General features: G+C 39.6%; 1 protein-coding gene across 4 annotated transcripts in view; it reads left to right on the top strand.

Annotated features, from left to right (window-relative positions):
* Positions 1-25,670, top strand: part of crebbpb (CREB binding lysine acetyltransferase b) — a 144,119-nt gene that overhangs the window by 104,221 nt on the left and 14,228 nt on the right. For 2 of the 4 annotated variants that reach the window (XM_080206732.1, XM_080206731.1), the window contains exons 19-28: positions 1,866-1,954; positions 8,042-8,122; positions 8,277-8,324; positions 13,642-13,698; positions 14,392-14,469; positions 16,010-16,077; positions 19,035-19,185; positions 20,336-20,482; positions 20,810-20,923; positions 22,559-22,724. In XM_080206732.1, the coding sequence (XP_080062858.1) occupies positions 1,866-1,954; positions 8,042-8,122; positions 8,277-8,324; positions 13,642-13,698; positions 14,392-14,469; positions 16,010-16,077; positions 19,035-19,185; positions 20,336-20,482; positions 20,810-20,923; positions 22,559-22,724 (999 nt within the window). The remainder of the gene's footprint in view (positions 1-1,865; positions 1,955-8,041; positions 8,123-8,276; positions 8,325-13,641; positions 13,699-14,391; positions 14,470-16,009; positions 16,078-19,034; positions 19,186-20,335; positions 20,483-20,809; positions 20,924-22,558; positions 22,725-25,670) is intronic. The other 2 variants (XM_080206734.1, XM_080206733.1) reach the window with 1 other exon arrangement.

The raw sequence follows: 25,670 nt of genomic DNA, 5'->3' as shown, positions 1-25,670 counted from the left end.
AAGGATCTAGATAGGCTGGGCGAATGGGCCAGGAAATGGCAAATGGAATTTAATGTTGGTAAGTGCGAGGTGGTCCACTTTGGTAGGAATAATGGTAGGAAGGATTATTACTTACGTGGAAAAAAACTGCAGCAGGCGACGGTGCAGAGGGACCTTGGGGTCCTTGTGCATGAGTCGCAAAAACCCAGCTTGCAGGTGCAGCAGGTGGTCAGGAAGGCAAATGGGATGCTGGCCTTTATAGCGAGGGGGATTGAATATAAAAGTAGGGAGGCCTTGCTGCGGCTGTATAGGGCATTGGTGAGGCCGCAGCTGGAGTACTGTGTGCAGTTTTGGGCGCCGTACTTACGCAAGGATATTTTAGCCTTGGAGGGAGTGCAGAGGAGGTTTACTAGGCTGATGCCGGAGTTGAGGGGGTTGATCTATGAGGAGAGGCTGAATAGATTAGGCTTGTACTCGTTAGAGTTTAGAAGAATGAGGGGAGATCTCATTGAGACCTATAAGATGATGAATGGGATGGATAGGATAGAGGTGGAGAGACTCTTCCCGCTCAGAAAGGATAGCAGGACTAGGGGGCATAGCCTCAAGATAAAGGGGGGGTGGTTTAGAACAGAGTTGAGGAGGAACTTCTTCACTCAAAGGGTGGTGAATCTCTGGAATTCTCTGCCCGTTGAAGTGGTGGAGGCTGCCTCGCTAAATATTTTTAAGACGCGGGTTGATGGGTTTTTGATGAGAGAGGGGATTAAGGGTTATGGGGAGAGGGCGGGAATGTGGAACTGAGCCACGACAGATCAGCCATGATCTTATTGAATGGCGGGGCAGGCTCGAAGGGCTAGTTGGCCTACTCCTGCTCCTATTTCTTATGTTCCAATCTATCTTAAGTTGAGAGATTCGTGCTAACTCCTTTTGCAAGTATTCCTGAGCTGTTGGTAGCCATTAATTTGGGTGAGATTGTCTTCCTGTTCTGCCAGGGAGAATCTCACGATCGCCAATCATTATAGGCTCAGTTAAATTGGTTAATGTCACGTGGTGGCCCGGGAAAGTGCAGTTGGTGCTTCCTTTTTGATACTGTCTCTAGAATGTAACAAGATAAACGGTGTTCTGTATGACCACAATTTACTACCTGCCTCTTGGCCTGTAAGGACAGGGTACAGTTATAATAGGATTTGTCCCCGCACTTCAGCTTGTCTCTGATCCTGTAATCCGGGCACAGCCAATTTCCATTATGGCTAGCCTTACATCTAGCCTTGTTCAGGATATATAAAGTCCCATTTATCTGTACTGCCTCCATGGTGGATCTTTTAATCTGGCTTCCACTCAGTGTTCATGGTGTCCCAAATTCCTTACTTGAAATATTAGATATGTGCTATTGGCCCCAGCATGGGGAATGTATAACATCATACCTACAAGTAAGCATTCATTCTGCACCTGAAGTGACACTCATAGTTAATATCAATTCTCTCATAGTCTGTGGGTCATGGTGGTCAGCCTTCATTCAGGTTATTAATTGGTCATTGGAGACCTAATTCAGAATTCTGACTTTCCAGCTGTAAAAGGCTGCCCTGTGGTTCTTGCACCATGAAGCTAGTATACATGGAGCATACTGGGAGCCTATGGCTAACTTCTGAAAGATCCCCTTGTCTGTTTCTGAGAGCATTAATGGTGTCCTGAGAAGGTTGTGTTGCCTATTCCATGTTGCAACAACTTGGTGTCTTTTCTCTCTATCTTGGCTGACTCCATATCGTTCTTGCACATGTTGTGCATTATTGTTGTGTAGAGGTGAAAAGGCTGAAGTTTCTGCTTTGAAATATTTCCATCTAAAACTAATGTAGATCACATTATATTGTTGTTTTGCCTTTTCTTCACAGTACGAGTTCTCTCCTCAGACATTGTGCTGCTATGGAAAACAGCTGTGTACAATCCCTCGTGATGCCACTTATTTCAGTTATCAGAACAGGTAAGGAGTGGAGGTTAAATGTGAGGGAAGAATGGGAAGGTGGCAAAGACGCAAGAAATTCTCCTCCTAATGACAAACCAAGTTCATTACCTGGCTACAGAGAAACTTTAGGAAAATGTGATGCTTTAATACTTTTCATTTATGTGCAATTATGTTAGAAATGTAAGATTAATTAAAACTATAGGAGGTGGAAGCCAATAAATTTGGACCCAATGAGGGATATGATTGTGAGTTTACGGTTTTAATTTATAAGAGATTAATTTAGCTTGGTCCTTGTTTTGTCCCACGTACTTTGGAGTTTATACTAAATGTACGTGTGTAAATTAGTGTGCACAAAAGTATTCACAGGCTGACTTTTTGTGGGTTAAGTGTTTTTGGGCTTAAGGTGGCATTTGAATTATGTGTCAAAGGGGGGGCAGTGAAAATCTGATTTTGTCAGTGTGTATTGAATTTTGTATTGTCATACTTTTGGGTGCCTTTTGGAAATCAGACTGCTGAGAGATGTGTTTTCAGTGTCTGGAAATGTTGGTATTCATAAATGTAGTAATTTTGAAAATGAATTTACAGGTGCATCCTTACTGCTCAGCTCTAAAGTGTGATCCTAAAAACTTGCATACTGTTCTATAATGCTTGTTTCGCGTGTGTATGTACCATTATTAACAAGGGTTGTTTTATAGTTTGGGGACTAATATTTTTAACAGCTGAAAAAGCAACCTGGATTGGAGAAATTGATGTTGAGTTGCTGTCATAAATATCTGTCTGTTTCTTTGTGCTCCTGGCAATCAATGCTTATGTTTTCGCTTGGTTGTGAAAGTTAAAGAACGAAGAACAGACAGGCATTCACCTGTTTATATTAATTGTATTGTATTTCAGATTCTTTATGAATGATTTCCTTAACCGCTGTCGAGTGTCTGATTAGAAAATATTTGTCATGTGTAGGGTGACTTGTTACAATAGTTAATATAAAAATTAGCAATATTTTTGATTGCTGCAGTCAGTAACATTTTAAGTACTTGCTCACTGTTTGCTTTTCATTCTACCTATCTCTGCTTGAAAAGAAGTCTCATATTTGAGTTAGCTGTTCTAAAATCTTGTTCATGTAGCAACATTGCATAGGTTTTCTATCCTAGGTAACATCCCATCCTCAGCCTCTTTATGTGATGTTGATTATGGGAGAGATCACAGTGGTCCGGGAATAGCTCCATTCACTTTAATGGTGGCTGGCACTTGAAATCAGCTGGGGAGATGATCCAGAACTACCCAGGCCTATAGGAGGAATGAAATGAACAGGCTTGTGCTGCATCACATATTAGATAAGTAGATCACTTGAGATTGAAACATGAGTAAAATAGTAATGGCTACATTTAGCATTAGCCCTTCAAAGAGCTGACTAAATCAACCAATATTTCAGTTGCTTAGTAGTGTTTGTAAATTTGCAATATTACTAAATCACTATCCAAAATTGTATATTTATGTTAACATCATAGAAAAGGCAGTTGAGATACAAGCTTGATTTTACTCTTAACTGCTGAGCATTTAATGTCTTTGTTTAATTTTTAAATTTTACTCCCCAATAGTGGCATATAATCTCCTTAAGCATGAAATAGTAGCAATTAAAGGGGACTCATAAAATGGGAATATCTAGTGACTCAGTTGATCAGGTGATTTAGCCAGTTAATGCACATGGTTTGTCATCCAAGATTTCCAGTTACCAATCCTTGAGTTGGAGAATCTGTTTGAAATTGATGTAGCCAAACCTTAAACACATTGTCTAATGTCAGCCTACTTTTGTTGCAATGTTGAATTCAGCAGTATTTGTGTGAAGAGCTGTGGCTGTATGAGCTGCTGGACGGGAAAAAAGGATGATAGGCAAGGTTTTAATTGGCACCAGCAAGGAATTCAGGATGTATTGGATACCAGTTACTGTTCTCCGTTGTTTTACTTTTAAAATTTACATACAGTGTCATCTCCAAATCTTACCCAAGCTTTAAGAAACAACTCTGCAATTATCCAGCCAAATGGTTAGCATCCGTTCTTAATCAAATTAATCAAAATTCTTAGAAATTTGACTCAGCTAATCGGGATATATCCTCGTGAGCAGCAATTCTGCCGGTTCAGCAGCTACCATGCTGCCATTTTGATGTTTTTATAGGATGTAATTATTGAAGGAGAATTTAAATTTGTATTAATTTTATAAATCGCTCTATACAAAAATACACTAGCTTGATTTAATTTTGACTGCCAGAAGTTTTATTTCTTTGTGAGTATACCCATTTGACATAAGTTTTAAGTCATGTGCTATTGTAACTAAATTAAATGCTCTTTTCTTCCAGGATGTGTGCATCAATTCACTGCTGTTATTTGAGTGAGAGTGTGTGTTTGTATGTGTTTTGAGTATTGTACAGATAGATGAATGAACTTGCTGGTGCCATTCAGAACCTTGCAGTGAGGCAGGAGTTTGGGTGTGTGTGCATGAGGGAGCCAACAAGAGGGCGTCAGTTCACGCTCTTCATCCACCTATTGGTTGTTTCTTGTTTATTTATGGTCATGTGGACACAGTTGAATTCACAGCAGTGCCAAGTTTTTACCAGAAAGCAGTGTCTGGTTATAACTATGAACAATAATAATTTTCGATATATGGAGTAAACTTTTGAAAGTGTGGTTCCAGTAAATGTAACAGGTATTTGCCTTAAATAAAAACCCTCTACCATTTAATATGTTTGATATCAGGGATTGTACTAAAATTTATCAAGGTACAGCCCAGTTTTTTGAAAGCAGATAGTAAATTGATTTGGACAGGCTCAGAGCCTTTCCATTTGGTGAATTCAGAATACTCACCTTCTTAAGTGACTGATTATAAAACTCTTAAAGAAAATAAAGGACTGAAATCAGTTAACAGCATTTACTTTGTGTGTTAATGATACTGGTGACTTTTTTATTAGCATTATTCTGTGACTTCAGTTTGCTACATCACTTGTAACCTAGATGCTTATAAAATCCTGCTGCCAAATTATAATTGTTTTTTGTCTCAGTGCAGCTTCTGGTATATTATAAATCACAGTCTACATGATACTCCATTTAAGAATAAGATTTGGCTAGATAATTAAATCTTACAGGAACCACACACTGTTTGCTTAGGCCTAAGGGTGCCACAATAGTGAGACTAATTAGTTAACTGCATTAACTATTTTTATGAAATTGGTACATGGGATCAGCAACTGTAGGGATATTTGAAATGCGCCTTAAACAGTTACGTGCACTTGTTTCTGTTTGGAATCTGCTAAGTTAATTCACAGTTGAGAGTTTAGCTGCCACAGTTGAGCATTTGTTAAGGTAGATAATTTGCTCTGTTTACAGAATCTTATTATAGGTTAACACAGCAAAATGTTCTGGAAGTTGCATTTAGTCATAATTTTGCTACAGGACAACTCAGAAAAGATTGCAGGTTACCCTGAATATATAAAGTCCCAATAATAAACTTTCCAAGACTTTATCCTGTGAAGCAAATATTACAGTCCATTTTCAGGCTTTCAAAATAACTTGATTTATGAGCTGCTGATGTTACAGAGCTGTAGATGGGGTTTTGCAGAGGACCATGTTTCTCTCCAGACAAGCCTTTGGAGCAGTAATCATGATAAGCATCATGTCTAACATGTGAGAAAATCTAACACAAGTAAAAGCTTCCAACTGCCTGATCTTGGAGCAGCAGAGACGCTGGAAACTTTGGACTATAGTCTGCAGTCCCCTGTCTCATGGCATCCTCCTAGAATTGTGTGCATGCATGCAAGGTTAACTGTACATAAGTACATCTTGCTCGGTATATTACACTGAAAAGCTGCTTTGTAGTATCAATAACTAAACCACAGATGTATGAAAAACAGAACTGCAAAGTCTGCTTTAAATAACTCAAAGTGATAGGTGGTCTTAGGGCAGGGGAAAATATTGCATTTTGTGTACATGTTCCTAATTTATAAACCTCTCAAACTCTGGTTTTGTTGTCATGTAAGATTCTTGGATTGTGGCACCCTTGGCTCTAATATAGATTTAACAATGAATTGGATTTAACTGCTGTGTAATTTTTGGTACTGCTTTGTGGATGCATTCACATTCCCTTTGCTCATCCCTCACCTTCAAACTCCCGTGAATCTTTGTCTTGCATAGTTATCCTCACTTTTACTACAGGTGACCAGATTTGCTTTGTTCTGTGGCCATGCAGCTTATCGCAGCCCAGCCAGCTTCTTTGTTACCTTATCACTCAAATTTTTAGCATGCGTTTGGGTTTTCTAATGGTCCAGAGTGCGCAGCAGTGGTTCCCATTTTGATTTAGATATCAGTAGTTGCTCCCACATTAAAAGCTGACTTCTAACTAGTTCAAATTTTACATGGAGAGTTTTGGTTTTTAAGAATTTTTCTGACTTTTAAAATAAAAACAAAACTGGAAAGAGATGACAAAAAATTACAGTACACTTGGGACAAATAAAAGCAAGCAACAGGGACTAAGGAATAGGAAAAGGCCATTCAATCCCCTGTTTTTCCATTCAATTAGATGATGGCTGATCTGTACCTTAATTGCATTTATCCAACTTTGCTCCATGTTCCTTGATACACTTATCTAACAAAAGTTTACATCAACCCCTAACCTCCACAGTTTTTATGAAGGGGGGAAAATTCCATATTTCTGCTACATTTCAACTTTCACTGCAAGCAACCTGTGAAATGGTTGTCTCAAAAGTTTTTTTGAAACATCAGCTTTGGTGTTTAACCTTGGCCAGGGCATCCCATGCAATCTCCACAGAATTTTTTAAAAAAGAAAAATACTCCCCCCAAGAAATGGATCATCAACTATTGTTTGTAGTGATTGATCCAATATAAATTTCTCTAGCAACAAGCACTCATGACAGTTCAGAAACTCCAAATGTTATATGTTTCATAACATTCAAATATTTTGAGGATTTGAATGATGCCATGTACATTTATGATTTCTGTCAGTCTTATATAATTCTGTTTGTTGCAAGGCTGTCCTATTTTGGCAATGTGTTTGCCAAGGCATTCAATGGAATGGCTGGATGCAGGAATCAGGCCATTTTTAGAGGGTGATTAAATTTATTTAAGGGAGGGTCACTTAAAGAACAAGTTTGGACTTTCAAAAATAATAGTTTAGTTACAGATTATTCCATAAAATGTTCTGAACTTTGGAATGATTCGCTCATACCTTGCAAATTTTCTCTTATGTTTGACCTCAATTAACTGTCTGCAAATTCCAAGGCCAGGTTTCCCTCACTGAACAAAGCTTTCCACCCAGGAGCATTTTTAACAAAATACAATACCTGAGCCATAAAATATTCTCAAGGTCTCTTATGATCATGATTTTGCGACCCAAAATGAAGTGCCATCACCTTGGCATTTAAATCATGCTGTGTGCTAGAAATTTGCAAGAAGGAAGCTTCAGCCACCACCTGTGTGGGCAAATTTTGCAACCATTGATCAGATTTCTGCTCAGCAATGTGCAGTTCAGAATATTGATCAAGAGTTCAGCCTGCAAGCTGTATCTTACGATTTGGAGAAGTACTTAATAAGCCATTGGCAATTAAGTGAAAGTATAAAAGTAAACTGGGGTTTAGTGCTGTATGGGTTATTACCATGCTATGTAAGCACCATAGTCATAAACCAGCCCAAGAAACATGCTAAAGATTGATTGATAAAAACACTAGTAATCCAAATGATGCAACATGCCCGTGAATCAAATTTTAAGGATTTAATTATGTAGTGGTGTTGCTTTTTAACCTATCCAATGAGACCAAATGCTAATCTATGCTTTGCCTTGGCTTTCTGCTCTGTGTTGTCTTGGTGTTCCGTCTTACTTTGTCTGTGCTGTTTGTTCCTCCCCTTTTTTTCTTAACCCTCCCCACCCCATTGTCCACATTGACCTGACCCAACCTGGTAAAACACTGACCTATAATCTCATCAATCAACCAACCAATCCTCTCGCCGTGGTGATCTGCCCTCCTCTGATTGGTGGCTCCGTTGCTGGGCTGGCTGTGTTGTGTGGACGAGCAGTTCACCCAAATATGGCCTTCTTGCTGACAGGTATCACTTCTGTGAGAAGTGCTTCAATGAGATCCAAGGCGACAGTGTCACTCTGGGTGACGATCCTGCACAACCACAAACGTAAGTAATGACTTTACTTGTTTTTTATGTATGTTGCCATTTCCTGTGTAAAATGAAATTAGCAGTGGCCAGTTCGACCTTTTTGTGTCCACGTTTTTCAACAAATATATCCTGACCTGAGAGCTTGTTTTTCCAAATATCCCCTGCTGTGCAGGACTGGAACATGTTTGGAAACGTGGCCTAGGATGAATATCACTGAAAGGTTGGTGGGAAACTTTTACTTTACCAATTTCACGATTGCATTTGCTGAGAATTAGTGATCATTGTTCTAAATGTTAAAAATACTGCAATCACAATGAATTGTGCTTTGGACACTAACCTCTAAGGCAATCTGTGCAAAGGGAGATACTTTTGGATCTCTACATCTTCCATCCAGATATGAAATCCAGAACCTTTCTGACCACTGGGGCAGTTCTTGTAATTGTCAGTATTCAATTACTGGAATGTTGGTCACGTCTGCAGAAAACTAAAATTTATTAAACGTTCTCTAATGAAATGAACTTGAACCTTGAACACAGCCAAGCTGAGAATTTTCCTGATTTGAAACAGCCTATTTTTGATGTGTCATTTACTCTGCAGCTTGCTCGGATGCCTTATTTCTTGTTTTGCTTACATTTAATCCTCCACTCATTCCAAATAAACTGCTGTTAAGATTGCGAAATACCACTGAGACACAATCCATTAAAGAGTTTAGCAATTTGAACAGTAATATCCTTTCACCAAAGAAGTATGTATCTGGGTGAAATGGTGGGTACCACCTTGGTTCTTTTATCAACTATGGCTTAAGTCCCACTGTAAAAAGTCTGACAACACCAGGTTTTCGTCCAACCGATTTATTTGATAGTAAACTCACAAGCTTTCGAGGGGACTCCCTCTTCGTCAGGTGAATGGAGAGTTCTGGCCTCGGACAGAGCATATAAAGCACAGACGGTTTAGAGATTACTGATTAGAATGCGAATCTTTACACCTAACCTGCTGTTCAAGTCCTAAAGTGGCTGACAATGTGTGTGGAAGGAGCACTGATCACAGGTTAAAGAGATGTGTATTGTCTCCAGACAGCACAGTGAGTGAGGTTTTGCAAACCCAGGCAAGTCACGGGGGTTACAGATAGTGCAAACCCGGTGTTGTCAGACTTTTTACTGTGTTTACCCCAGTCCAACGTCGGCACATCCACATCTTAAGTCCCACTCCCAGGGGTTGAAACAAAAATCAGTGCTGCCACATCTGTACAGTATTGAGGAGGTGCTGCACTGTTGAAGTCGATGTCTTGGTGGTGATGTGTCAAACCAAGATCTCGGTGGGTGTAAAAGACCCCATGATACTATTTTGAAGAAGAGTAGGAGAGTTATCCTCTGTGTCCTGGCTGATACATATTTTGGAATCAACATCACAAAAGAAATATTATTTGGTCAACATCGCATTGCTGTTTCTGGGAATTTGCAGTATGCCATTTGACTGCCACATTTCCTACATTACAACAGGGACTACATTTCAGAAGTATTTCATTGTTTTATAAAGCACTTTGGAATATCCAGTGATTGTAAAAAGTGCTATATGAACTATTTTGGAATTATTTTTTGGAATTATTTTGGAATTATTATGGAATTATTTTTTGCCCTCCCATTAACAGCAGGCTTTTATACTAGAAAATGTTGCAGTCAACCTAAGTAGTCCTGTGTCTTTCTCGATAGTTCTTCCAAAGGTTTTGAAATTAATCATTGCCTTTTTAAACAAGAGTTTTTACTTTTCAAAGCCATTAGCTTCAATTCAAGTAAAGATATCAACTTCATCTGGTCCCTGGACCAAACCTTATGAGGTTTGCATTTGATCTTGGCCATGGCTTGCTTCTATATTCGTTTCATTCAGATTTTGGTACCAATTTTCTGCCCATCTTGATTAGAGCACTATGATAGCCTTCCACTTGTGTTCTACTGACTGTACAGCATTGTTTATCTTATTTTCTACCCTGTACCCACTGGTAGCATTATGTACCAAGTTTCACCATTATCTAGTTTTACATAATGTTCACGTCAGCTTTATTCCCCAACATGACCTCATGTCAGTATCTTTCACAATAATTTTCTAACTTTTGCTCATTTTGTGGACCACCAAACTAACTGTAGGTGCGCAGACGCTTAAAGTAGCCTGAGTTTAGTGTTTGCTGTCCTGAAGTAAAATCATTGTAATGAATTGTGTAATTACATAAAGCCTTAACATTGATTAATTTCAAAAGTAATTCATTGCGTGAAGAATTTTGTGTACAGTTTTATATAAATGCAAGTTTATTGTCAAGGTGTCCAGCTCCTGAACCATCAGATATGGCCTTGGGATTGAAATCCAACATCATCTTTCCTGTTTAAGACTTTGGGGAAAAGTGGAATGTTACAGCAATTTCCTCAGGGCAGAGTTGGATCTAGTCACATGAATAGACTTTGTCTAGAAACAGCCCATCTTACTTTTAATAAATGATTTGGCTCAATTAACTGGCTTGACTCTGCTGTCAGGTTAATCAAGACAAACCATTTTCTGAGGTGATTTTTTTAATGCTGTGGATTAGAAATGTTTCTTTGTGTATTTTTACAATTCTCATCCAATATCATCCTTAAAATCCAGCCAGGAATGATGGCTGTAGTTCTGGTAACTGCATCAACCATAATCACACACTTCTTAGATCTGTTGACATTCATTGTCAATTCACTCAGCTAACGTGTCATGCATACAGTAGGTTTGAATGCAAACTGGAGAAGACAAATGGCTGAAAAAATATATTTGCCAGTTAAGTGAGTGGACAACAAGGTGGAATATAGTGTGAGGAAGTGGGGGTTATTCACTTTGCTTTTAAGTATGAAACAGCAGAATATTTTTTAAAAGACATGAAGCTTAGAAATGTTGATATTCAGCAAGACCTGTGTGTACTCATTACAAGGAACACACAAAGTTACCACGTAGGCACATCAAGCAATTAGGAAAACGAAACATTTAATGCAAGGGGATAGTATAAGAATAAAGAAGCCTTTCTACAATTGTATAGAGCATTGGTGAGGTCATACCTGGAATATATAGTGTGCAGTTTTGCTCTCCATATTTAAGGAAGGATATCCTCACGTTGGAGACAGTGCAATGAAAATTCACTAGATTGGCCCCTGGAATTGGGGTTGTCCTATGATGAAAGGCAGAATAAATTGGATCTATGTTCTCTGCAGTTTAGGAGAATAAGAGATAATCTCCTTGAAATTTTCAAGATTATGAAGGGGCCTGACAGAAACCAATAGGTTGTTTTCCCTGAGAAATATAGGACACAGTTTCTAAATAAGTTGTTTATTAAGATGAAGAGAAATTTCTTCATTCAGAAGTTGTGGATCTTTGGAATTCTTTGCTCCAGAAAGTTGTAGATGTGCTATCATTGAATCAGTTCAAAGCTGAGATGGACAGATTTTTGATCCCACAGGAAATCAAGGGTTGGTAAAGGTCAGACATAGTCATATTGAATGGTGGAGCAGGCTTAATGAGCTGTATGTTCATCTATTTCCTATGTCTTAGATGGAAGGGCTGATGCCAGCAGATGCTCTGTCATTGTATTGCTCTTAAAAATTCCAGCTGCCTAGTATTTCCACACCCAGTTGTCCTCTAGAAATGCTTATACAGTATTTAAAAGTTTTTACAGGGCAGATCAGAAACCATTCCTGCCAGGACAATTGCAGCTTCTTGATCATGAAGTCCCATTGTAGTTTGCAGAATGTCGATAGAGTAATTCATATAATGGAATCTTACACACAGAAGCTATTTGGCCCATCTTGACTTTGCTGACTGACTGAAACTACTAACCAATTAGTCCCCTTTCCCCTGCTCTTTCTACATAACCCTGTACTTTCTTCCCCTCTGTCAATTACTTAGCCAATTTCATTTTCAACATTACAATTGAATGTGCGTATACTTCCTTTTCAAGCAATGCATTCCAGATGATCTTAACTGGCTATTTTTCAAAAAAGGGTTTTCTTACCTCTGGTTCTTTTGCCAATTGAGGTAGAAGCTGCCACCTACTTTAGTCAGGGGATTCAGTTCACAAATAAGAACAAAGAACAGCACAGCGCAGGAAACAGGTCCTTCGGCCCTACAAACCCATGCCACCCATTGTAACACTCAGTGAGTGCCTTATTCAAGTCTTTCGTCGATGTTTTTGTCTACCACTAGTGGACTCCACAATAAAGGGGTGCAAATTTAGGGAATTATTTGTGCGCCAGATTAAGGGCGATCTAATTCAGGAACAATTTATTGACACCAATCAACCTAAAAAGCGCTTTTTGGGATGTGGGAGGAAACTGGAGCACCCAGAAAAAACCCACGCAAGCACGGGAAGAATGTGCAAACTCCCCCAGACATTGATCCAAGCCAGAGATCTGACCCGGGTCCCTGTAACTGCACAGCAGACAGTGATAGTCACTGAGCTGTCTTGTTGCCCATCGATTGGTCCATTTTAAGCGTACACTAACAGACGTGAAGCACTAGGCAACTCTTGAAGCAACATCCAAGAGCAACCCTCGCACGACCCACCGCGTGTATGCCCCTTGTTGGCCAACAAAGCGGACCAAATCGCCTGGTGGATGTAAAAAGGAGGCATCAGTAAACATCAATAGACATTCAACAGGCTATACAGACATTAATGGAAGATACAATACAATGAATACTCAATATTTGAGCTCATCAGAAGTGCCTGGAAAGTTTAGCTCCTTGACTGATATGGTGTAGGTTGTTCTTTATTCTGTAAATGCTTGTTCTAGATTCTTCTGAGTCATTGCTGCTTTGTGTCTTACTTTCACTTGTTTCAATGCTTGAATGTACTTCTGCTTACAGCTGGTGTGCCCATCATCCATTTCATATTTGATATTTATTGAGGGAAACTGAAAAGCCAGATCAGAAATTTTCATCAAAGGTCTGCCTCAAGTTTCATTTCCTCAGAAAATTTAGAGTCAAGAGTTTTGCTTCCCACCGTTGCTGCAACTTGAGATTTGAGCTGCAGCGTCAGCCAGGACCCTTGTTTGCACCATGAGGAATGCTCGCGTGCTTATTCAGTTGGCAAATGAATATTATCACAACTTCATTTTTTATTGGCATTAGGCAATTTCTTTTTACTGATTTTTGCGTGAAAGTATGTTGTTTTCCCTGTTGGCAAGGTTTTGCTTGAAAGTGGTTGTTAGATTTTTTGTCACTTCCCCCTAAGGAGTGAGAGTTCGTTAAGTGCAATGTATCCCAAGTTGTCATCTTGAACTCTTAATGACTTTTTCAGACATTGCATATAAAGGTCTGGGTGCTCGGAATCTGCCTGTACATTGGATAATGTGTAGCAAACAAAATGGAACGTTGTACGCAGGCCTGGAGGATATTCGGGGTTGACGAGGGTTGGGGAAACATGCAGATATAGTAAATTAAGTAAACACTGTCCTAAGAATCTAGAGTGGAAACAAAATGTAGTATATGGCTTTATGCATCAGAACCGCTGACTGATTTTTCTTTTCTAACAGAACCATTTCAAAAGATCAGTTTGAAAAGAAGAAAAACGATACATTGGATCCTGAGCCGTAAGCACCCAGCTTATTCATTTTCCTGGTCACCTTGGCTGGAATTTTTCGCACAGCAAGAACTGCATCCTATGCTCATTTGGAGCCTCTCCCAAACCACATTCCCATTTGATTGGCAGATAGTAGTAGTCCGTTACTCCGAGGTGGGACGACTTCTTGGTAGAGGGTTGAAGCCTCACTTCAAACCAAATAAAGACCAATGGCCATTAAATGGCTCTGGGACCAACCAGCCAAGTGGAGAGGGATTGCCACTTGACTTTTACATCAGAAGTGGGGATCCCACCTTAATCATAAAATTCAGCCCCTGGAATTATTATTTGACTTCTGGTTGGTTTCTGCTTTATCCTAGATCACTTAATAGCGTTTCCAGCCTTCCAGTTCCAATTGAATTTTGTGATTGCAGTTATGAGCATTGTTCAGGGATTGCTATCAAATTATTCTAATTTTAATTATTCAGACCGTTTGCAGTTATATTATCCTATTTTGCAGTAATGAGAACAGTTTGTCTGTATAGCATGCATGAAACAATATTTTTCATGCATGTGACAGTAATAAATCAAATCAAAGCTCACTGTAGATTATATATAGCCCTATTTTATTGCTGTAAAATTGAGCTGCATGTTTGGTATAGTTATTAACTTTGATTAACAAAGTGCAAAACTGAGCACCTAACATTTTATTTTCTCATTTTAGCTTTGTTGAATGTAAAGAATGTGGTCGCAAAATGCATCAAATCTGCGTTCTCCATAATGAAACTATCTGGCCTTCAGGGTAGGTGATCATTAGAATTTTGGATCATTAGGTGACCTGCTTTAAAATTGATTTTTGAGTTAAAACTTTGCCATCTTATTAAGAGCCCATTTGGGGACAGCTCAGTGGCACAGTGGTTGGGGGCAGCATGTTGGCATGGTGGTTAGCATTGCTGCCTCACAGTATCAGGGACCCAGGTTCAATTCCAGCCTTGGGTGGCTGCCTTCTGGCATTTGCACGTTCTCCCTGTCTGTGTGGGTTTCCTCTGGGTGCTCCCACAATCCAAGGATGTGCAGGTTAGATTGATTGGCAATGCTAAATTGTTCCTTGGTGTCAGAGGGATTAAGAGGATAAATTAAAGGGTGAAAAGCTGCAGCAGAGGGACCTGGGGGTCCTTGTGCACGAATTGCAAAAACTCAGTCTGCAGGTGCAGCAGGTGATCAAGAAGGCGAATGGAATGTTTGCCTTTATAGCGAGGGGGATAGAATATAAAATCAGGGATGTCTTGCTGCAACTGTACAGGGCGCTGGTGAGGCCACAACTGGAGTACTCTGTGCAGTTTTGGTCCCCTTATTTGCGGAAGGATATATTGGCCTTGGAGGGAGTACAGAGAAAGTTCAACAGGCTGATACCAGAGGTGAGGGGGTTAGCTTATGAGGAGAGATTGAGTAGACTGGGCCTGTACTCGTTAGAGTTTAGAAGGCTGAGGGGGGATCTTATTGAGACATAATGAAGGGGCTAGACAGGGTAGAGGTAGCGGGATTCTTCCCGCTTAGAAAGGAAAACAGAACTAGAGGGCACAGCCTCAAAATAAGGTGGGGGGGGGGGGGGGGGGGGGCGAGCAATTTAGAACAGAGATGAGGAGGAACTTCTTCACTCAAAGGGTGGTGAATCTCTGGAATTCTCTACCTATTGAAGTGGGGGAGGCTACCTCATTGAATATATTTAAGTCGTGGGCAGATAGATTTCTGATAGACAAGGGAATTAAAGGTTATGGGGAGAAAGCGAGTAAGTGGAACTGATACGCTTCAGATCAGCCATGATCTTATTGAATGGCGGGGCAGGGTCGAAGGGCTAGATGGCCTACTCCTGCTCCTATTTCTCATGTTCTTAGTAACACATGGGCATCAAAGCTCCTGACTTGTAATATTCAAACAAACTCATTTAAGCTGCTTTGTTCTATTATGTATACTTGTTTTGCTATGTGATCAGTTCCACAAAGCTAATGAAACTCTTGAGTATTTTGCTGCAGTCAGCTCCTAAATTAGGCTCACCTGGGGCCAACAGAAGGAAGGACTTTGCTTTGCGGCCTAATATGTTCATTTATTTATTTTTCAATACCTCTCTGTAATTTTGCTGAATGATTGAAGTTTTCTGTTTTCCTCCAACTGATCTGGTATTTGCTTACAAAATCTTAGAGTGGCTGAATACCTTACGAATTAGTTGGTGCAGCTGGTATGCTACCAATTAAAAGCAATTGTCTATTATAAGTGGGAAATTAATTTAAAAGTTTAGTTTTTGTCTTTTAGGTAACTACCATTTTTAATATTTCTCTCTACAGATTTGTTTGTGACAATTGCTTAAAGAAAACTGGCAAAACTAGGAAAGAGAACAAATTCAGCTCTAAAAGTAAGTATTTATATACAGTTTAGCTCATTCTGCAGTGGACTGGTAATTAATAGCTAAAATGGCTTATTTAGTGCATTTAAATCTGTGTGCCTATTACACTTGTGGTTATTGTGCTGCTGCTCCTTGGATCCCAGTTTTTACCATTTATCATCTTGGGCTGTGAAGAGTCGATGAATGAAAACCATGGAGCCTTTGATCAAAACCTCTGAGTACTTTGTGAGGTTAATTTTACAGCATGCTGTAATGCCCAAGACTGAAACAAGTTAGAGAGAAGAGTTGGAATAGGTAGGAAACAGGATAATTTAAGTTGAAATAAAAAATAAGTCAATTGAGAAAAGAGAGAAAATACCACAAAAGAGCATGTACAGGAATTGCCATTGAAGATCATGGAGTAGCAGCTGAACTTTTTTTTAAAACTGTGTCAGTTGTAGTTCAGTTGGTAGCGCACTCGCCTCTGAATCACAAGGATCTAGATTCAAATCACACTACAGGACTTGAGCACAAAAATCAAGCCTGACAGTCCACTGCAGGGTGCATTACACTGTGAGCAATGCCCTCTTTTGGATGAGGCGTTAAACCAAGGTCCCATCTGCCTGGGTGAGAGCCAGAGATTTTCAGAGACTGTATTCCACCTTATGAAACTTGCAGCCATCATGGTGAAGGATTGATATCTCTGACCAGAGCAATACTGAGTTACTTGTATGTTATTTTATGTTTAGGTGTCTTTCTGTAAGACAATGAAATTAGTATTTGTTTGGTTCTAGAACCCTGGGTTAGATGCAATTAAGTCGAGTTGTAACTATTGCATAAAGGTGACAAAAACCACCCAGGTTAAGAGGTTATGGGTTCAAAACAGGTATTGACCTTTAAAACAAAGTCTTGCATTTTTATGCTTTCCACAGCTTCTGACATCTCAAAGTGCTTCACAGCCAATGAAGCAATTTTTGAAGTACAGTTGTAATGTAGGAAACAATACAACTATTTTACACTCAGCAAACTCGCACAAACAGCAATATGATGACAAGATAACTGATTTTTGTGAAATTGATTGAGGGATAAATGTCGGCCAGGAAATAAGTGCTCTTCTTTGAGATAGTGCCATGGGATCTATTACATTCATTCAAGCAGGCAGATGGGACCTTGGTTTAACGCTTCATCCAAAAGAGGGCATTGTTCACAGTGCAGTGCACCCTGCAGTGGAGTGTCAGGCTTGATTTTTGTGCTTAAGTCCTGTAGTGTGATTTGAATCTAAAACCTTGTGACTCAGAGGTGAGTGCGCTACCAACTGAGCTACAACTGACACAGTTTTTTAAAAAAAAAGTTCAGCTGCTACTCCATGATCTTCAATGGCAATTCCTGTACATGCTCTTTTGTGACATTTTCTCTCCTTTCTCAATTGACTTATTTTTTATTTCTACTTAAATTTTCCTGTTTCCTACCTATTCCAACTCTTCTCTCCAACTTGTTTCAGCCTTGGGCATTACAGCATGCTGTAAAATTCACCTCACAAAGTACTCAGAGGTTTTGATCAAAGGCTCCATGGTTTCCATTCATCGACTCTACACGATAAACCCAGCCTGGGAATTTGGGCCCTCTTCCAACAATAAATATGAGAAAAACCTTTTACACCATGAGTGGTCAATATCTTAGACTGTGGTGGAATTAGATAATTACCTGAACAGAAAGAAAAAATGCTGAGTTATTGGGAAAGGGCAGGGAGAATGAGTTGTTCTTGTAGAAAGCTGCACAGATTCGTTAGTTTGAGCGTCCTGCTATGCTGTAACCATTCTGTGATTAGACCAGCATTGACCCTAACCAATTAGAAACTAGATCTCGTTTAATCTGTGGTTGCCATTACTGTTGAATAGCCTTAAACCAATAAATACACAGTTGAATAGGATGTCAACAGGCCTCACCTGTATTTATGCTTTGAAGGTTCATGCCTGAAACATCCAGGGAGCACGTGGATTTGACAGCATAAAATTGCTACGTGAATAGGAACATGGTATCATGTTTGAGCAATTTCTGCATTACATGCGTGCTGTGTAGTTGTCTACAACCATATGTTTTGAAATACAAAACACAATGTCAAAGTGACTCAGACACTGGAATTTGAAATAATACGACAGTGCAGTAGAGGACACTGTCTTTTGGGTAATCAAATTAGAACTTGGCTGAATTAATATGGATTGATTTTTAAAACAAATAATGAATGCTGCTTGGTAAAAGCCTTTGAGTTGGAGAATATTATTTTAAACTCAAATAATCATGTGCATAGTCACCAATTGATCTATTGGAATTTCACCCAAGAAACTCTATATAAGCTAATCGCTATTATAGTGTCACTATTCACCAAAATTCTCTCTTGTGCCAACTGCACCTGCGATCTTTCTCCTTTCACCAATTTGATCAAACTTTTGTCCACCCATTCTCAGTGCCAGCTCTTGTTGATTTTAAAGCTGCATCTATCCGAATGGGCTATTCTTGGGATTAGAGGGATACAAATGGATGGTCTAGTTAGGAACATATGGTTGGTTCAGGCTTGGAGGGCCAAAAGGCCTGTTCCTGTGCTTCTTTGTCCCTTGTGGGAAATTGCACTGCAATAGTGAGGTGAGCCAGGCTATACCACCAAAAGCTGTTGGTAATATGGAGCTACTGCATTCACTACGACAGCATTGCTTTATTATATAGAAATCATGAGGCAAACTATGATCCGCCTATAATGTAGCCATCTCCTTTTTATACCAAATAGGGACAAAAGATCCAGGTGCGTAAATATCTATCAATAGATTTTAGATCCTGTACAATATGGCTCCCACACTTCAAATGTCATATTGCTTTCTGTTACCTAATGATCATAATGTACCTTCCAGGAAATCAGAGTTTCTCCTAAGTTGAGGAAAGGTTGAACTGAATTTCACTCATTTCTGATGCTTATGTTGAATTTCTTTTCACAGGATTACAAACAACCAGGTTAGGGAATCATTTAGAAGACCGAGTGAACAAATTTCTGCGACGCCAGAACCATCCAGAGGCAGGAGAAGTGTATGTTCGTGTGGTATCCAGTTCAGATAAAACTGTGGAAGTTAAACCAGGAATGAAAAGCAGGCAAGTAAAGCAAGCACCTGGAAGTGCATAAGTACATTCTCTGTACATGAAACACTGAAAGATCTGTTGACATGCCAGTTTTAATATTATTTTCTATCCAAGAAAACTCCTGAATGCTGAACTTGGTGCCTGCAGATGGTGATGTTGGAAGACAGCATGTAGATCAAGAAGAGGAGGTAGCCACAGATAAATGATGCAGATAGGACAAGGAGGGTACTGCACCAGAGTGATTCATTTTAATTCATGGCAGAAGTGAGTCAAATGGGATTTTGAGTGGAATGATTACTGCCCTGGGAGCAGTGATACAGGTTAAACTCAGATAGCCAGGTGAAGGCTAAAACGCTGGTGCCAAGTATTTATACGCTTTCAAGCTTTTATTATGAGTCAAGAATAATCATGCACCTTCAACTCAACGACCACAGTTTCAACCTGGCCCTGTATGTATGAGCAAGGTGAGTCCTTAATTAATGCCCACCACCTGAATACAATTGAAAACCCCAATTAATATACAATTAACAGTATATCCAAGGACCTTGGAGGAAAGTGAGGCTGAAGGTGGAACGGTGGTTGGAGGATCAATAGTTCGTGATGATTTTCTTCTGAGGAGATGATGCTGAAAGTTTTGAAAGGAGGAGAAAATGAATATTGATGTCAGCATGCAAGGAGGCAAGGAAAGGAAACTGACTGGTCACACTGAGTTGAGTGGGAAGGGTTAGAGTAAGCAGGCAGAAGATGAGCAGAAATAGCCAAGAGCTGAGGGTTCAGGCTCAAGTGAATAGAAATGGTCATGGGGACAGTAAGGAAGGGGAAGTAATGGAAAAGACACTTACAGAGATGGTAATCTTAAAAGGTAAAATAAATCAAATTAAAGCACAATTGTGGCATTGCTACAATGCTATCTGTTGAGTATTGGTTAGCTATACCCATTGGTGTGTAGTAAAGATTACTAGTGTTGTATGAAATTCTTGTGACTAATTTTGAAAAACACTAAAAACATTGAGTTTGAATACTATTTTCTCAATTCCTCCCCTGCCTTAATTTTACAGTGTTTGTTAACAATTATTTTGCATTTTCAGCTAAGGGCAAATTATGGTTGAATATACTCACCTTTCATACTGTGCATAAAAATGGCCCATTTTCTTTCTTTCAGGTTTGTGGATACAGGCGAAATGTCAGAGACCTTTCCTTATAGAACCAAAGCACTTTTTGCTTTTGAGGAAATTGATGGTGTGGATGTCTGTTTCTTTGGAATGCATGTACAGGAATATGGCTCCGATTGCCCAACTCCTAATACAAGGTAGTGGCATGCCATGAATAAGATATTTTAGCAGATTATTTACATGTAGCCTGTGTTGTATGCTTTTTATGTTCAGTTCATGGAGGAACAATTATTTAAACCAGCTTTTATAATGGAAAATTTCAAATCTTACTCTTTTGAAAAGTGTCTTTGAAACCGGAATAGAGTGGAAAAATAAATCAAGAATATTTATTATAAGAGAAAGATGTACCTTAAAGCAGTAATCACTTTATTTTGTCCCCATAATATCAGGTTTTTGGATTAATGAAGCCAGAATATAGCCTTTTTAATCAGTGGTTGATTATATTTCTCTTGCACAACTTGCAGGCGTGTGTACATATCTTACCTCGACAGTATTCACTTCTTCCGCCCAAGGTGCCTCCGAACTGCAGTCTACCATGAAATCTTAATTGGTTATCTGGAATATGTGAAAAAACTCGGGTGAGTTTCATTTTAATAAACTTTGTACTGTATTTTTCTTTGTGGATAACTGGGAGCAGAGTATTTATGGACATTGTGTACCCTCACCTATTTCATAGAGCCACCAAGTCCCATATCCATTGGTGAAATAAATAGACTTTTGCCCGTCCTGAACTGCTCAGTCTTAGCAGTGGCCAATAATTTGTAGTTAATTTAAGAAAAGCACCCTGACTCCCAAAGGCAATCAAAGAAAGTTCCAGGAAACTTGGTGACCTAAACTTCTATAATCCCAGCTAACTTCGCTAGTAGAATTGGAAATGTTCACTTCATTCAGGAGCTTGTCATGATCCTTTTTAAAAGGCTGTTGTGAACCCATGCACAACACATCTTTCTTCTCTCTGCAAGAGATTTAAAAGGAAAACCTTGCATTTAAATAGCTCTTTTTATGGCCACTTGACATCTCAAAATTTCTCACAGCCAACAGGGTAGTCATTTGTTATATGGGCAACCCGGCAGCTAATTTGCATCCAAAAACCTCCCACAAATAGCAATATGAAAATAACCAGACAATCAGATTTGTGTTTTGACTGAGAAGTAAATGTTGACCAGAGCATTATGGATACCTAAACATAAAATTCTGAAAAAAAACCTCAGTGGGCCTGGCGAGGGGGATAGAATATAAAAGCAGGGAGGTCTTGCTGCAACTGTAGATCTTGGCAGCATCTGTGGGAGGAGGAGAGTTAGTTTAGAGTCCATGTAACTTTCCTACTTCACTTCAAAGTAGTGGCATAGGATCTTTTACATCCACATGATGGGGCAGATGGAGCTTCAGCTCTATTATTTCATTTGAAATGTGGCACCGCCAACAGTGGAGCCTTCCCTCAATACTACACTGGCATGTCAGCCCTGATTATTGAGCCTGGAACTTGTGACCCAGAGACAAGGGTGCTACCAACCAAATCATGGCTGACGATGAAAAGAAGAAAAATGCTTCTTCACATCTATGATGTGGAGATGCAGGCGTTGGACTGGGGTAAACACAGTAAGAAGTCTCTCAACACCAAGTTAAAGTCCAATGGGTTTGTTTGTAGCAAATGCTTTGCTACAGGTAAACCTGTTAGACTTTAACCTGGTGGTGTGAGATTTCTTACTGTCTTCACATCTAAACAGATTTCTTTCTTGAGCATTTTATGTGCGTGCACTATAATCCTACAATCCTGAATCCAAGCTCTTCAGATTTCCTCAAAACGTCTAGTCTAAATTGTCCTAAAATTTGCTACTTGTCCTAATAATTAACATTGCAACAGCTGGGTACTGTTCTGGTGTCCGACATATGCAACTATTTTAAAAACTCAATAGCTCTCTCAATAAGAGGAAACTGGTATGTACTTTCCCAGCTGCAGGTGGCCCCCAGGTGCACGCATGCGCACACACCCCACCACCGCCGCCACCACCACCAAACAAAAGCATGCGCGCGCGCGCACACACACACACACACACACACACACACACACACACATACCCCCCACAAGTTTTGTGATCAGTTTGCATTTAAACTGGAATCAGTGCATCTATTTGCTATATCCTTATGTGATTTCGATCTGTACTAAAACAGTATCTGAAAATACTATTTCACTTTGTTCTCTGTTTCCACAGCTTTACACAGGGCCATATCTGGGCATGCCCTCCCAGTGAAGGTGATGATTACATCTTTCACTGCCACCCGGCAGATCAGAAAATCCCCAAACCCAAACGATTACAGGAATGGTATAAGAAGATGCTGGATAAAGCTTTTGCAGAGCGAATCATACATGATTATAAGGTTTATTCTGAAATTCTGCTCTCCTCCTAAATGTCTGTTTTAAAAATAAGATTTTGTATTTCCCAATGTAATTCGATTCCTTCAGTTTGATGTTAATTGGTAATGCTGACCACTGCTCATTTATGTAATGTAGTGAAGGTACATGCTTCTGACTTCATGTTAATCTCAGTCACCTGTTGCTGAAATGTCCCATCTCCTGAGTCTCTTGCAAAAGGTACCTCAATTCAAAAACTATCTTCTATGAACAAATTGATAATGCTATCCATTCGAACCACAGAAATCTGTACATGTAATAATTTATCTGGTTTCTTCAGACAGGTGAATGTTCTCCATCTCACCCAAAGGCCAGGGCAAACAACATCAGTTGTTAACAGAGTGCATTGTATATGCTCTGTAACAATTCGGGTTGTTCTTTGGTTTGTAGTAATATAGTTATGTAGGTACATTTGAATTATTTAATGTTCAAAATGGAAAATCCTATTATCTGACGCTTAAAAAAAAATTTTTTTGCCAGGCTGAAGTCTTATAGTGTGTTATGATTCAGGCATTTTACATACTTTCCCAACAGTCTCAGATCACTCCCTGTGAGTTCACCTTGAGACCATAAATCAAGAAGACAGTATTTTTGTTTGTTGATAATGACCATCTTATTTTAAGTTGTGGTAAGCTGTATGCTGCGGTTCGTTAAGGCTTGTCTGAGGTTTCGGTCCCAATAATCAGAATGTTACCATGCCAGTCAAGATATTACAGCCTTAATGAAATGCAGAGTTCAGGGCATTATTCATGTGCATACAGTAAAGGATATTCATTAAAGGGTTAAATGCTCTCGGCCATTCTCCAGTAGAAGTATAATTATGAACTACCCAATTCCTCCTGCCTAAATTTACAGAATAGTTTATTTAGTCATCAGCTATATATTTAATCTTCTCTCACCAAACAAATTGGTTTTGAATACAAATTATTTTTTGTCAGCCAAATTATTTTAATTGCTGTTTATAACCAGCACAAAACTCATATCTGTGAGGCTGAGTTAAGTTGGTAGCAAAGAGAAAGACATTCTGCAAAAGATGGCTTTGGACTGGGGCAAGGCAGATCTTATTAAAATAAGGGAGGATCTGGCCAAAGTTGACTGAGAACAGTTCCTTGTGGGAAAATCTATAGCAGAGCTGTTTGGGGGGTGGGGGGGCAGGGGTGCATTCAAAAAGGAAATTGGGAGAGTACAGGTCCAATATGCCCCCTATAGGGGGAAATGTGGGAACAATAACTTCAGGGAACCCTGGATGTCTAGGACAATCTAGAACTGGATAAGGAAGAAGACAAAGGCTTTTAACCAGTCCAAAGGGAGCAATTCAGTTGCAGCCCTGGAGGAATATACCAAATGCCAGAGGGAAGTCGAGCAATTAGAAGAGCTAAAAGGTGGCATGAGAAAGGACTGGTGAACTAAATTGGGGAAAATCCTAACATAGCCTATAAATACGTTAAGGGGAAGAGGTTAACCAGAGAAGAGTAGGAACCATTTGAGACCAAAGGGGCAATCTGTGTGTGTGAATCCGCAGAACATTGGAAGGATGTTAAATGAATACTCCAGAAGGAAGGCACAAGTACAGAATTCAGGAAAAGGGAGCATGAGGACCTTGAGCAGTTTGACATCAGAAGTGAAGAGTATTGGATGCTTTGCTGGGCTTAAAAATGGACAGATCCCCAGGCTGTTCTGGGAGGTGAGGCAGGAAGTTTCAGGTGCTCTGACATTTTTAATCCTTTCTGACCATGGGAAGTGCCAGAGAATTCCAGCATGGCTAATGTGGTTGCACTTTTCAAGAAGGGTGGTAGAGATGAACCAGTGAATTACAGACCAGTGAGTCTCATGCCAATGGTAGGAAACTATTGGAGAAAATTCTGAAGGAGAGAATTAACCCCTACTTGGAAGGGCTTGTGTTAATTAGGGATAGTTAGCATGGCTTTGTCAGAGGGGGGTCTTGCCTAACAAATTTGGTCAAATTTTTTGAAAAACTGATCGAGTGCGGATGAGGGTTTATATGGATTTTAGCAAAGCCTTTGACACAATCCCACCTTGCATGTGTTGGAGCCCCTGGGAGACTGATTGAGAAAGTTGAGGTACATGGGATTTCAGGAAATTTGGTGAGATGAATCCAAAACTGGCTTAGTAATAGGACACAAAGGGTGGTGGTAGATGGCTGTTGGAGTGACTGGAGGCAGGCATACCACAAGGATCAGTGCTGGGTCCCTTATTGTTTGTTTTTTCACATATATGATATAGATAACAATATGGGAGGAATGATAAATAAGTTTGCAGGTGACATCAAGATTATTTGGGTGATTAATAGTGAAGAAGAAGGTCACTGGTTACAGTAAGGTATAGATGGGTTCATCAGATGGGCAGAGCAGCGATTATATAGCATTTAACCCTGGTTAGTGTGAGGTGATCCACTTTGGAAGAAGTAACAGGACATGGGAGTATTTAATGAATGCCAGGACAGTAGGAAGTTCAGAGGAACAAATGGATCTTGAGGCACTTATTCACAGATCCTTGAAGGCAGCAGAGCAGTGAATAAGATAGTTAAGAAGGTATATGGGACATTTAATCTATGCCACAACTGATAAAAGTATAGGAGCAAGGTTTTGATTTGATTTTATTATTGTCACGTGTATTAGTATACAGTGAAATGCATTGCTTCTTGCTATACAGACAAAGCATACCATTCATAGAGAAGGAAAGGAGAGAGTGCAGCATCTAGTGTTACAGTCATAGCTAGAGTGTAGAGAAGGATCAACTTAATGCAAGTCATTAAGTCTGATGGCAGAGGGGAAGAAGCTGTTCTTGAGTCGGTTGGTACGTGACCTCAGACTTTTGTATCATTTTCCTGATGGAATAAGGTGGAAGAGAGAATGTCTGGGGTGCATGGGAGTCCTTAATTATGCTGGCTG

The sequence above is a fragment of the Carcharhinus amblyrhynchos genome, chromosome 18, assembly GCF_965287045.1.
Source record: "Carcharhinus amblyrhynchos chromosome 18, sCarAmb.v2.hapA, whole genome shotgun sequence".
Classification (NCBI taxonomy): domain Eukaryota; kingdom Metazoa; phylum Chordata; class Chondrichthyes; order Carcharhiniformes; family Carcharhinidae; genus Carcharhinus; species Carcharhinus amblyrhynchos.
Note: the sequence above shows the minus strand (reverse complement) of the source record. Positions and strands in the feature narration are given on the sequence as shown.